This window comes from Heterocephalus glaber, unplaced genomic scaffold (genome assembly GCF_053883595.1).
Source record: "Heterocephalus glaber isolate CG9 unplaced genomic scaffold, H.glaber_assembly_v1.0 deba00001733, whole genome shotgun sequence".
Classification (NCBI taxonomy): domain Eukaryota; kingdom Metazoa; phylum Chordata; class Mammalia; order Rodentia; family Bathyergidae; genus Heterocephalus; species Heterocephalus glaber.
Genome location: NW_028258444.1, coordinates 11,757,056 through 11,770,063, shown reverse-complemented (window position 1 = coordinate 11,770,063; position 13,008 = coordinate 11,757,056). Strand labels below are relative to the sequence as shown.

Genomic DNA, 13,008 nt, shown 5'->3' with positions numbered 1-13,008 from the left:
GTTGTTCAACTTTACAAAGTACCTTTCTCTTCAGGGTATGGAAATGTATAGTAAAGCTTTTACTTTTCCACTGATTTCTTTTCCTGCCTTTTCTATAATGTTGACCTACAATATTTATAGCCAGTTCTAAATTCTGGGTTGACGTTTGGCGAGTTTTATTGTAATTTCCTTTTCTACCACATGAAAATTGGTATTTACAAAATCCCTTCATGTGAGATTGGGGTTTAGAGTTATCTAAAATATTTTGGCAAAAGATTATTAACAACATGAAAAGTAGAGTGACTTACCTTAACTATGTGTGATTATGTGTTTGATTTTGTACAGATCTTAAGATACCAGGCTCTTAAGAGAGCTTAAGAAATATTATCTGGTGATAACTTTGATGATTTTGAGGTAAATTACACATTCTAAGAACAAACTGTAACCTCTTGTCCCCTAGATGCCATAGTGTCTCCTTTTAATCCACCTTGTCAAGGCCCATTTATAATCTTCTTACCAGGTTCATGACTCTTTCTTTTTACTTAGAGTTTTCCTACCCATTAGAGTCCATAAATTAAAGCACACCAAGATAACCATGTGAAGAACATACTTCTGTTATGAAAGCTTCTTGGATAATACCCAGTATCCTTGTTCCCAATTTTTATAAAGAGTTCTTTTCTTTCTCTAAAACCTCAAAGCTCCAATTCACCTAATTGGTCAATGCTCTATACATTTTCCATTTTCTAACACAAATCTCCTTTGAAGAGATAAAGCTTAAAATTATATATACATTTTCCTTCTTTGATTTCAAAAGTGAAAGTTCTGTGTGAAGCTTAATACTATGTTAGTTTTTAATACAAATTGTTGCCAAATTGAGAGGTCAGGACTTTGAAAGGACCAAGGTCTAACCCTGAAAAATTTACCTTGAATTTAGATTACAAACCTGAAAAGGAAAATACTTGAAAATTTTGCTACACATATTCACCCTGTTTTATCTGATCATTTGTATCTTTGCTTTATCAATAGTGTGTGGAGCGGTGCCAGGAAGAGAGAGAAGAAGGGAGAAAAGAAGGGAGAGAGGAAGAGAGGGAAGAAAGGAGAAAGGGAGGGAAGGAATCAGAGACAGTGCCAGGGAGGGAGAAAGAAAGGAAACAAGGAGGAAGGAGTAAAATAGAAAAGAAAGAGTGAATGAGAGAAAAAGAGGGATTGACAGATGAAGACAAGAAATGGTGGTTATTGTTTAATTTGTCAAGAAGATGATTTGGTTATCTATCAGTGGGGGAGCAAGCAAGTTCCTTTCCACTGTCCATAGATTCCCAGTGCTTCTCAGGCCTTGGAGCCCATGGAGTATTGTGACTGTGAGTCATTTTCCAGCAATGGAACAGTTGTTTCTGATTCTCCACACTTTGAAGAAAAAAAAGTTGAATCCTTTTGGTTCTACAAGGAATAACATATCCTGTAGGATATGTTCACAAGCATATTCTTCCCTCTACATGGATAGAATATAATTTTTTCAGCTGGATGTAAGATTTTAGCTGCTCTGATTCAATAATATAAAATACAAGGCACTTATATTATGCTCTGGAGTTGGATAGTCAATATTCTGCTATTTTGTGCTTTTGTCAACATACAATATGCTTCCAAAGTGGAATTCAGTTAAACAAAACTTCATTTGTCTGTATTGTGATAATAATGTTATAAGCTCAGTTTCCATTAGCCAGGCAAGAAAACAAATGTTAAAATTTAGTCATCCTCCTATGTATTACTATCAAATATGTAGTTAGGTTAAATTTTTCCCTTTTATCCTTGTAATGTAATCCTTGTCATTCTGCCTGGAGATCTTTTGTTCCATTTCATAAACACTGAGGACAGCTATATTTTTTTCATGGAAAAAACCATTTACTCTGCCACCATGTTCCATTTCTGTACATCACCAGAGAATGAAGACCTTGAAATCCTATTCACAATTATTAGGCTGCCTATTCACTTGCCCTCACTGGGACAAAATACCTGAGATAAACAACTTAAAAGGAGGAAAGATTTATTTTGGCTCACAGTTTCAGAGTCCATCCACAGTGTTTTGGGCCAGTTGCTTCTAGCCCTGTGATGAGGTAGCCCATCATGGCAGAGGCATGCAGCAAAGGAAAGCTGCAAACCTCTGGGTGGTCAGGAAATAGAGGGCTCACTTTTATCACAAAATCCCTCCTCCAAACCCATTAAACTATGAATCCATAAGAGGATTAATCCATTCAAGAGGTCGGAATGATGGGATCCTCATGATCCCATCACCTCTCAAAGGTCCCACCTCTGAACACTGCTGTATTGGGGATCAAGAGTTCAACACATGAGTTTTGAGGGAGCATTTAAAGATCCAGCCCCTAACAAGGTAGATAGGAGTGGACCAATGACAGACCACTGACTTCTGTTCCTACTTGCCAGTCTCACTACATCAACAAATTCCTCTCCTTAAAAAATGTTCCTCAAGCTGCCTGGGCTTTGACAATCCATGGCACTTCATATGTTTGGCTCTGATCCCAAGCTCCTAGGGCAGAGAAGCTGAGCTGGTCCCAGCACCCTGAAGGAAGCTCCGTGCTGCCATCCCAAGCTCCTAGGGCAGACAGGGTGAGCCACATGGGCACCAGAAGCACCCCCTCCCATGGAAATGAGAAGACATGTAAACAAGTCTCAAAAACAGACTTCTGGATCACCTACAGCAACCCCAAAGGGAAACAAGATGGAACAATCTGATACTCAACCACCTGTACTCTCTGAACTGGCAACAAAAGAGGATCTGGGAAAAATGAAATCAGAAATAATTACTCAGATAACAGCAAAGATTTTGCTCATGGTGCAAGACATGATTAATAAATCTAGAGAGGACACAGATAAAAAAATAGAGGATCTGAGGAACATGATGGAATCTCAACATAGGAAACAAATGGAATCCATAAAACAGATGCAAACAGATTTCCAGGAGATTAAAAACTCCATCGAAAGTCGTCGAAGCAGAATGAACCAATGTGAGGATAGAATTTCACATATAGAAGATAAGATTACAATTAGTGAGCAGAAAAAGAAAAATTGCTTTAAAATTGTAAGGGAACACGAGAAATCAATCCAGCAGCTGCTAGATGATGCAAAGAAGAATAACATAAGACTGATTGGAGTCAATGAAGAAACAGGAGAGAGTGCAGATGACATAAAAAAAATCTCTTCACAGAAGTGATGGCAGAAAACTTCCCAAGGAGGAGAAAAGAACTTGACATACAGATAAGTGAGGCATATAGGATGCCAGCTAGCCTTAATCAAAAAAAATCTACACATAGGCATATAATAGTAAGGATTCCAGAAATCCAACAGAAGAACAAAATTCTACAAGCAGTGAGAGAAAAGAAACAAATCACATACAAAGGAAAGCCCATCAGAATCACAGCAGACTTCTCAATGCAAACCCTCAAGGCAAGAAGAGCTTGGAGTGATGTATTTCAAGCCCTAAAGGAAAACAGCCTCCAACCCAGACTGATGTACCCTGCAAAACTATCTTTCAAAATTGATGGAGAAATAAGATACTTTCATGACAAAAAGCACCTCAGGAACTTCATGAATACCAAACCGGCACTCCAAAAAATTTCAGAAAATACCCTAGGAAAAGACAATGAGGATCACAACCCCAGGAAACCCAGCAGAATGAATCCACTGGGTGTGACAAATTAAACGCAAAGGGGAAGAATCCAAAAAAAAGAAAAAGTCATGACAAGGCTTTTAAAACTTTTAACTTCATCTCCCTAATGAGTGTATAATTCAATCTTATTATTGTACTGATTAGTATTCTTCTGATTCTAGAGTTGCACACCATTCCTTGTGCTATACTGGCTATTTATCATCTTCTTACATCTACATTTTAATTGGGTTATCTATTAATGAGCTCTAAGAATTCTCTATGTATTCTGGTCACAGGTTATATGCATTGTAAATATGGTCTGTTTAAGGACTACTTTTCATTTTAATGATGTCATTTAAAGTGCTAAATTTTCATGGAATCTCATTTATCAATTTTTTTCTTTTATACATCTTGTTTTTTGTATCCTAGGTAGTTCTTGCCTACCCTGAATTCATAAATATTTTGCCTTATAATTTCTTCTTAAAGTTTTATACTTTTAGGCTTTCTTATTTAGGTTCATAGAACCCTTCAAGTTATTTTCATGTATGGAAAAAAAGGGTTGAGGTTAATTTTTTGTACACAGATACCAGGTGTTCTAGCACCATTTGCTGAAAACACTATCTCTTCCTCGGCTCTTGAATTGAGTTTATATTCTATAAAATGCTAATGTTAAATAATCTTTCAAAACTCAGTGGACCATATATGTGTGGTTCTATTTCTAGATTCTCTGTTTTATTCAAATGATCTATATGTCTTTCCTTACACCAACACTGCCTTGATTACTATAGCTTTAGAAGAAGTCTTAAAATTAGGTACTAAACGTCCTCCAACACTGTTTTTGTTTTTGTTTTTTGTTTTTAACTGTTCTAGGTCCTTTCTACTCCTACATAACTTTTAAATTTCAATATCCAATTCTTCATTTATAGCAAGTATACACAGACCTGAATTTTTATATATACCTTGGTTTTCTAATCCTGCTAAATTCAAGTACAAGTTCTAGGAGCTCCTAGAGATTTCTTAGTATTTTCTCTGTAGATGATCATTTCATCTACATATAAAGATTTTGCTTCTGCCATGCCAATCCTATCCTAGTTGTGTCATTTTATTGCCAGACTATTTTGGTGGGTCCTAGGTTTCAAAGTTTAATGGACAGATAAAGAGTAAGCATATCTGCCCTTGTTCCCCACCTAAAGGAGAAAGCATTGTATCATCTCCATTTATATAAGGCATTCTCGCTGGAAGCATGGAGTACATGTCTTTAATCTGTTGAGAAGTTTCTCTTCTACTTCTAGGCTCCTGATAGCTTTGACCATGAACAGCTGTAGAATTTAGTCCAATACTTTTTCTCCAACTAGTGACAGGATCATATGGCTTTTGCCTTTCCTCTGTTAAAATGATGACTTTGGGGGGTGGATTTTCCAATGCTGAACCAACACTGTCATCCCTATAACAAAACCACTTTCTACATCCTGCCAGATCTGACTTCTAATAGTTTGTATTGTTAAACAAATTTCTATCCACGTTCATACTTTTTTCTTCTATTATCTTTATCCAGTTTTAGGATTAGCACGATGTTGAGTTCCTAAAATGAGGGGAGAAGTGTTCCTTCTGTTTTCTGCTTTAATTGTTTGATATAATTTATCAGTTAAAATGTTTATGAGCCTGCTGTTGTCACATAGGTAGGTTTGCAAGCTAGAAATATACTTTCTTTAATAGGTGCTATTCAAATTTTATATTTCCTCCAGAGTTAGTTTCATTAATTTCTCTTCCAAGGTACTTCTTAGAAGTTGTCAAATTTATTTCAAAACAGATTTTTGAAATATGCTTTCTATATCCTTTTAAATTCTGTAAAATCTGTGGTAATGCCTCCTAGATCTTGATATTGTAATTTTAAAATGTCTAATTGATATTGTGTCACAGGAAAAAAGGTCTAAAGGAGCAGGGGAAGTGGGAAGGGTAGGGGAAAGGAAAAAAGGGAAAAGAAAAAATATGAGAAAAGGAAAAAAATGGAAACAAAATCTTTGCAAATAAGGAAGGGTGGAGGGGGTGAAGAGAGGGCAAGGGAGGGGGAAAAAAATAAGAACCAAGATACTCATGTAAAGGTACAAGATCCCAATGATGAATGTAACTGTATTTTATACCGAAAATGTACCAATAAACTTAATGGGAAAAAAAATATGTTTGGCTCTATTTTTCTGGCAAATTAGACTTTCTGAGTTCAACTCCAGAAGAATCCTGGTTAATGTTTTGGGTTTGTTTGGTTTGGGTTTTTTTTTTTCTTACTTTCTGGCAGCCCGAAAACAGGCTAAATGACTTCATACACTTTTTTTTTTTTCTTTTTGGTACCAGGGATCAAACTCGGGTCCTTGCACTTGTGAGGCAGGCAGCGGAACCACTGAGCTAAATCCCCGGCGATTCATTCACTTTTTAAAAGTCAGTGTTCAACTGTTACACTGAAATCGACTGATTCTCAGAGGTGTGATGAAACATACACTATATTTTAACTTTTCCAAAGTATTTTTTCACATTGAGACAATGCTTTTAAAATACAGTCCCAGCACAATTTCAACTATCGTGCTTTCACTTTCAACTATATTACTTTAGTGAAAAATAAAATGGGAGTGTCTCATTGAAGCAAGATCTAATTTTAATGGGAATAAAGAGTAGAAGCATATAGGTGAAGATATACATGGATTCTACACAGATGAGCATAACTGAAGATGTACACATCAATAATCACAAATTACACAACAATGTGTTATTTTTAATCACTAAAGAAAGGGCATTTGTGCGACATCTTCAAAACTCAACGTTTTCCCTTCCTGTCTATCATCCAACACACATCTACTCCCTTCCTCCCCACAGCTTTTTCTATCTGCTTTCTGGGTTACCGATGCCAATTCCTGCCAAGCAGAAGCAATGACATCTTCAGTCTGATCCACTATTGATAGGACCTCACCTCTGAGTGTGCAGAGAATGAAGTGTGGGTGAGGCTTGGGTTAGATCGTTATGGGCACTGGTACAGCTGGAACACAGAACCATATGTTGATCAAAGCCCGCCACACAATTAACTCTCGTTTCATATACCTTTAGTCTAAAACCACTATAAGCCTTAGGCCAATGGGGTTAGAGGTGATGGTTTATTCCACTTCTTCATTAGGTGACAGTTGGGGGAAACAGAAAGAACAACAACCCCAAGGTCAGACACAATGTTCACTTTGCCTTGCCAACATGCAAAGAGGGTCTAGGAGTATTCTTTCCACCCTAGGAACTTTTTCTTGCCCCAGTTTCATGACTTGTCTTGAAATTATTTCCACCAACAGCCAAACCAATTCACCTTTCCTCTTTTAGCTTTCTAAAAAATTGTATCAGGCTGAGAAATATATTTCAAAAAGGGTTTTCTTCTCTGAAACTTTTGACCAATATCTCCCTATTCTCCTACCTCTCAGGCACAGATAACCACTATTCTACTCTCTGCTTCAATGAGTTCGATTGTTTTATATCCCACATATAAGTGAGACCACACAGTATTTGTCTCTCTGTGCCTGCCTTCTTTCACTGAGCACAATGTCCTCTAGGTTTATCCATAGCATTGAAGTTTCACCTAATGTCAAACTAGAAGAATGAGTAGAAATAGCCAGATGAGGTACTGCAAGAAATAAAGACTAACGCTTTAGAAAATAAAGACAAAAGTGTTTTGTTTAATCTCTAATTCTTCAACTATCTGTTTGCCTCATAAATCTATTCATTGCTAATCCTTCATTTTTACCAGTGGGGCCAATTCAATGCATTTTCTTCTCTAAGACATAGGTTCTACCACTGGACTTGACATAAAATCAGTACTCAATAGAAATGCAGTAGGTAGGTGGATGGATGGATAGATAAAGGAAGGAGTGATTGAGTAAATAAGTGAGTTATTCATCAGCAAGAAACCTGGGAATAGTGAAGAACCTTTATATAATTGTACCTCACTATATGTATTCCTCTGGCTAGTGGAAGTAACAGGGAAAATGTAGTCAACAAAATATGAACACTACTTTAAATAGATATATTGAATTACTACTCTCATTAAAAGAAAAGAACAAAAAGGAAAATTCCACAATTAAAATACAACCCAATATGTCATATAATAGTACCATAAAGGAGGAGTATTAAATAATTCAAGAACTATTAGGAAAGGACACCCCACTGAAAACTTAACCATGGGAACCATGTAAGGAATTTTTTTCCCTATAAATATCTGCATGTACTTGTTTAAAACATCAACATATTCTCTCAAAGACATTCATCTTATCTACATAGCTCAACATTCCAAATGCAAAATGTAATTGTTATTAATATAAGACATCTACTTTCTACATATGCTATTTTTTTGGAAGTTGTTCAAATGTCAAATTTTAATTATATCTAAGCTTATCATGTGTTCAAAACGTAGAAAGTCCAGCAACCAATTAATTTACATGATATTCAGCTAGATCTCTAAAAGATCTTGGATTTTAATGGTAACAATTATATTATTAATAATAATAATAAGAGAGATCCAACATAGCTAACTAGAGGAGGAGTCATATCTGAGGTCTATAGAGAGGACTGGCTGAAAGCACAGCTACAGTATTCTGTAGTGGAGGAGGGGAGGGACTTCACCTAAAACAGAATATTAATCAGAAAGATGATACATATGGATCGAACCAAGTATCTGGATCATTCAAAAGGGGAACCACTGCCACCATGGCTAGTCCACCCCCACTCCAGCCCCTGCCCTTCCCAAGAGCAACCATCAAGAGAGTACTTCAGAAAGCCTAAGGGAAAGAATGAGCCTGCAAAGGCTGGACTCTTGAAACAAACTGTATATACCAGCTCCTTCTTCCCACCTCCCCTCCAAACACAGGGTACCCTGCAGCCCAGCAGCAGTGCTCACCATGCAATGGAACCTCCACACACATCCAGGCAGAGAGAGGATAAACAAATAAACAGGGCCTATGAACTCGCATGGCACAATCCTCCACCTGCTGACTCCCAAAGACCCCACTCCCCAGCATGTAAAGGTGTCCAGCAACTCCAATGGGCCCCAAAGGCTCACAAACATGTCGGCCAACTCAACATCACACCTGAGGGGGAAGAGTCCCTAAGCCAAGCCCAGAGAGGGCATCAGAGTCTGCCTGCTGGCTGGAGGAAGAATTCTGGAGACTGGGTTAGATTTTTAGTACAAGGAAAAAGAGAGGAAATTGGTGTGGCTGCTTGCAGTCAGATCACAGCTAAGGCAGGAAGGGAACCATGTGAACACTTGGCGTTAAGGCACCGCGGTCACCTGGGAATCACATGTGCATTCTCTCATTGGAGTAGGTGATCTAGGTTACCATCGATGTTTTGTTTTGTTTTAGTTGTTCTTTATTTTTTCTCTCTCTTCATATCTCTATTTTGTTTCTTCAACTTCTACAGCAATATTATTTTTTAAAATTCTTACTTGTTTCTCCTACTTTTTAAATTCCTCTTTTCAAGCTTTTCGCTTGCTGTGTTCTGCTCTCCCTGCTACTTCTATCTTCTCTCACACTCTCTCTTCTGTTCTTTTTGCTCTTCCTTATCCTACCTAAGCCTCTGTCTTCCCTTCCCTCTTCTCCACTTTACAGGTCCACCAACCTATCAGCAGGTTCCAACAATCTCATAACTTTCTCCAAATCCAAACTACAGCTCTCTCCTCCCACATCTCATCCTCACCTCCACAAATATCTTCTTAAAACCCTCAACATTAACCCTTCTATCCAAGTAGGAGACCTCCAACAGAATCTGACCACCTTCTCATTTTGCCCTGTTACTATCTCCTGCTGTCTACCTCACCTCCTACTGATTTACTCATCTTTCACCCCCCCATCTTGTCTCTACTTCTCCTTCAACACCACAAACCAACAGCGAGTGACAACATAATGCATGCCACAAATTCTGATAATAGGTGAAAGTATAAATGCAAAGTTTTTCACATATAAGTGATATACAATTAGATCTGACGATGCTGTTATAACCAATAATAATTCTTTCCTCGAAATACATGACAAGTTCCAAACCACTTAAATTAAGGAGTAAATGAAGGGATAAATAGTATCTCTGGACAAATAAAGATGAAAAAATATCACTGAAAGGCAATATCTAACTAAACAAATCTTCTAAACTACAGTCTCTTTTCATCCTACTTGATCTCAAACCTCAGCACCAAAAAAAATCCAAAAAACAAAACCCTCCAAAGCAAATATACAATCAAACCTTGGATTGCAAGTAACTTGGTCTGTGACTGTTCTGTAAGCCAAGGAAACATTTCTAAGAAAAATTTTTTTTAATATACAAAATATTTATATTACTGAACTAGTAACAGATGACGTTCTCTGTGTCGGTAAAACTTTGGAACCACATAGCTGATTTGTTAAATCTAGTCCATGCCAGCTTCCAAACACCAGAAAAGATTTTAGTTAGCTTCATTCTTTGATGCTTCATCAAAATTTTCTACAAGATCCGGAACATCATCATCTTCTTCATCCATGTCTTCTGGTTTTGGTGCTTTGCTATCCAACACTTGCCATGGGAACTGTTCAGCTAATTTTCTAAGACTTGTTAAGCTGTCGGCACCAAGCTGACTTAATATTCCAGGAAGCATTTCTGTGATTGGTTTGGCTTCTGCATAACCAGTAATTGCAAAGGTGTCAGCAGAGAGGGAAGCTTGGACTTCGGGATTGTTGAAATGAATAACTGTCCCATCATCTTTAATCATGTTCACCTCTTCGATACCAGCTATATTATTTACTGCCAGCTTTTTCAGAGATCTCTGAAGCTTTTTGCCATCAGCTGTAGCTGTTCTGTGCACCACCTTCTTCTTTCTGCGAGCTGTACCCTGGCCCCCTATCCGGACCTGAGCCTGAAGTTTGGCTAACTTTTCTTGATTCATGCTGTTGGTAAATCTGAAGCAGGGCGGGTCCTCCAACACCAGCACGCGCGGCAAGAGCAGGATGGCTGCCTCGGCCGAGACACAGAAAGAGCGCAGCGGCAGTGGCTGAGGCGGCGGCGGGCGCGAGGCGAGGCCCACGTCATTGCTAAGAAATTTTAACTTGATAAATGAGCAATGTGTTGTAATATGAGTAATACAACAGGTCAAATATCACATGATCACAACTGATTCTTCTCTCTCCCTCTCTCTCTCTGCTTTGATACACAAGTGCTTTGGATTACAAGCAGAATAAATTATTGTCACAAACCAAGGTTTTAATAGACAGTAATACCTCGGTTCATGAACGCTCCTATTTGCAAGCAATTCAGTTCACAAACAGAAGCATTCAGCAAAATTTTACTTCCATTTGTGAGCTCCATATCAGGTGATGAACACAGCCATGGCCATTTTCCCCAGAATTGTGAAACAAATTAAGTTTATGAACCAAGATACCACTGCATATAGCAAAAAGAAGAGTTAAAACAAAGTCATTCCTTCAAAAACAATTTCAGAGATACATGAACACTAAACCAGCATTCCAGAAAATACTCAAGAATATCCTGGACAGAAACAATAAAGCCAAAAATTAAAATGGTACAAATTCATCAGCAAGGCAAATAGATAGAGAGAAAGAAAGAAAGATAAGAAAAGAAGGCATCATCTAAAAAAAGAACAAAATGCAAAATGTCAGGAATAATTCAACACCTTTCAGTAATAACGCTCAATATTAATGGCCTCAATTTCCCAATTAAAGACACAGACTGGCAAAATGGATCAAAAAACTGAAACCAACAGTCTGTTGCATTCAAGAAACTCATCTAATCCAAAAAGATATTCATAGAATAAAAATTAAAGGATGGAAAATAATATTTCATGCACCAGGACCCTGGAAACATGTAGGGGTATCAATTTTACACTCAGACAAAGTCAACTTCAAGGTAAAACTGACCAGAAGAGGCAAAGAAGGTCACTATATACTAGTTAAGGGAACAATCTAACAGGAAGAGATGACATTTGTCAATACATACATATGCATCAAACACTGGTGCACCTAAAACACATACTGCAGGACATAGAAGACCAAATAAATACCAACACAATCATAAGGGGTGACCTCAATACCCCACATCCACAAAGAGACAGATCAACTGAACAAAAAAATCAACAAAAAAAATCAGAGTCAAGCCACACCTTCAAAACAATGAACTTAATAGATATCTACGGAAAGTTCTAGCCTACTACAACAGAATACACACTCTTCTCAGCAGCATATGGAACTTTCTCCAAAATAGACCATGTACTAGTCCACAAAGCATAAATACAAATAGAGTCAAAATCACCCCATGTTTGTTATCAGACCATAGTGCATTGAAATTAGAAATCAATCATAGAAGAAACCACAGAAAATTCATAATCACGTGGATCCTTAATAACACACTCTTGAATACCCAATGGGTTAAAGACAAAATCAAGGAAGAAGTTAAACAATTTCTGGAATCAAACAACAATGCCAGTACAACACACCAGAACCTATGGGACACAATGAAAGCATCATTAAAGGAAAGTTTATAGCAGTCACTGCTCACATTAGAAAAACAGAACAGGCACAAATAACCTAATGATGAACCTCAAGATACTCAAAAAACAACAACAAACCAAACCCAAACCAAATTCAAGGAGGGGAAATCATAAAGATCAGAGCAGAAATTAATGAAATCAAAACAAAAAATACAAAGAATCTATAAATTGAAAAGCTGGTTCTTTGAATGATCAAAATAAAACTGTTAGCCAAATTCACCAAAAGAAAGACAGAAAAGATTCACATTCATGCAATTAAAAATGAATAAGATGAAATCACAATGGGCAGTATTGAAATTCAGAAGATAGCTACCATGAAAAATTGTATTCCAACAATTTGGAAAATTTTTTTAAATGGACAGATTCTTAGACTCATGTGAATTACCAAAACCAAATTAAGAAGACATAAAAATGCTGAACAGTCCAATAACAAGCAAATAAATTGAGGTAGTAATTTTAAAAAATCTACCAACTAAGAAAAGCCTAGGACCTAATGGATTCACTTCTGAATTCTACAAAACCTTCAGGGAGGTAATAACACCAATATTAAAACTCTTCAACAAAATTGGAAAGGAGGTAGTGTTTCCAAACTCATTTCTGGAAGCCAGCATCACTCTGATGCCAAAATCAGATAAAGACCCAACTAAAAAAGAAACTTACAAATCAATCTCCTTAACGAACATAGGTGGAAAAATCCTTAATAAGATACTCACAAATGGAATGCAGCAAATCATCAAAAGGATCATACATCATGAGCTTTGAATGGTGACTGTACCTGGACCTTAAATTGTATTGTGGAACTTGTGCTACTATTAAAATC

General features: G+C 37.1%; 1 protein-coding gene across 1 annotated transcript; it reads right to left on the bottom strand.

The window, feature by feature from the left end:
• Window positions 1-9,979: 9,979 nt before the first annotated feature.
• On the bottom strand, window positions 9,980-10,613 carry LOC101699783 (transcription factor BTF3 homolog 4). Its single transcript, XM_004863168.4, has one exon. The coding sequence runs from the start codon at window positions 10,569-10,571 to the stop codon at window positions 10,095-10,097; it is 477 nt and encodes a 158-aa protein (XP_004863225.1). The 5' UTR covers window positions 10,572-10,613; the 3' UTR covers window positions 9,980-10,094.
• Window positions 10,614-13,008: the final 2,395 nt, after the last annotated feature.

Excerpts from the sequence above, each read along its gene's own strand:
- LOC101699783 (XM_004863168.4), bottom strand. The coding sequence starts at position 10,571 with ATGAATCAAGAAAAGTTAGCCAAACTTCAGGCTCAGGTCCGGATAGGG.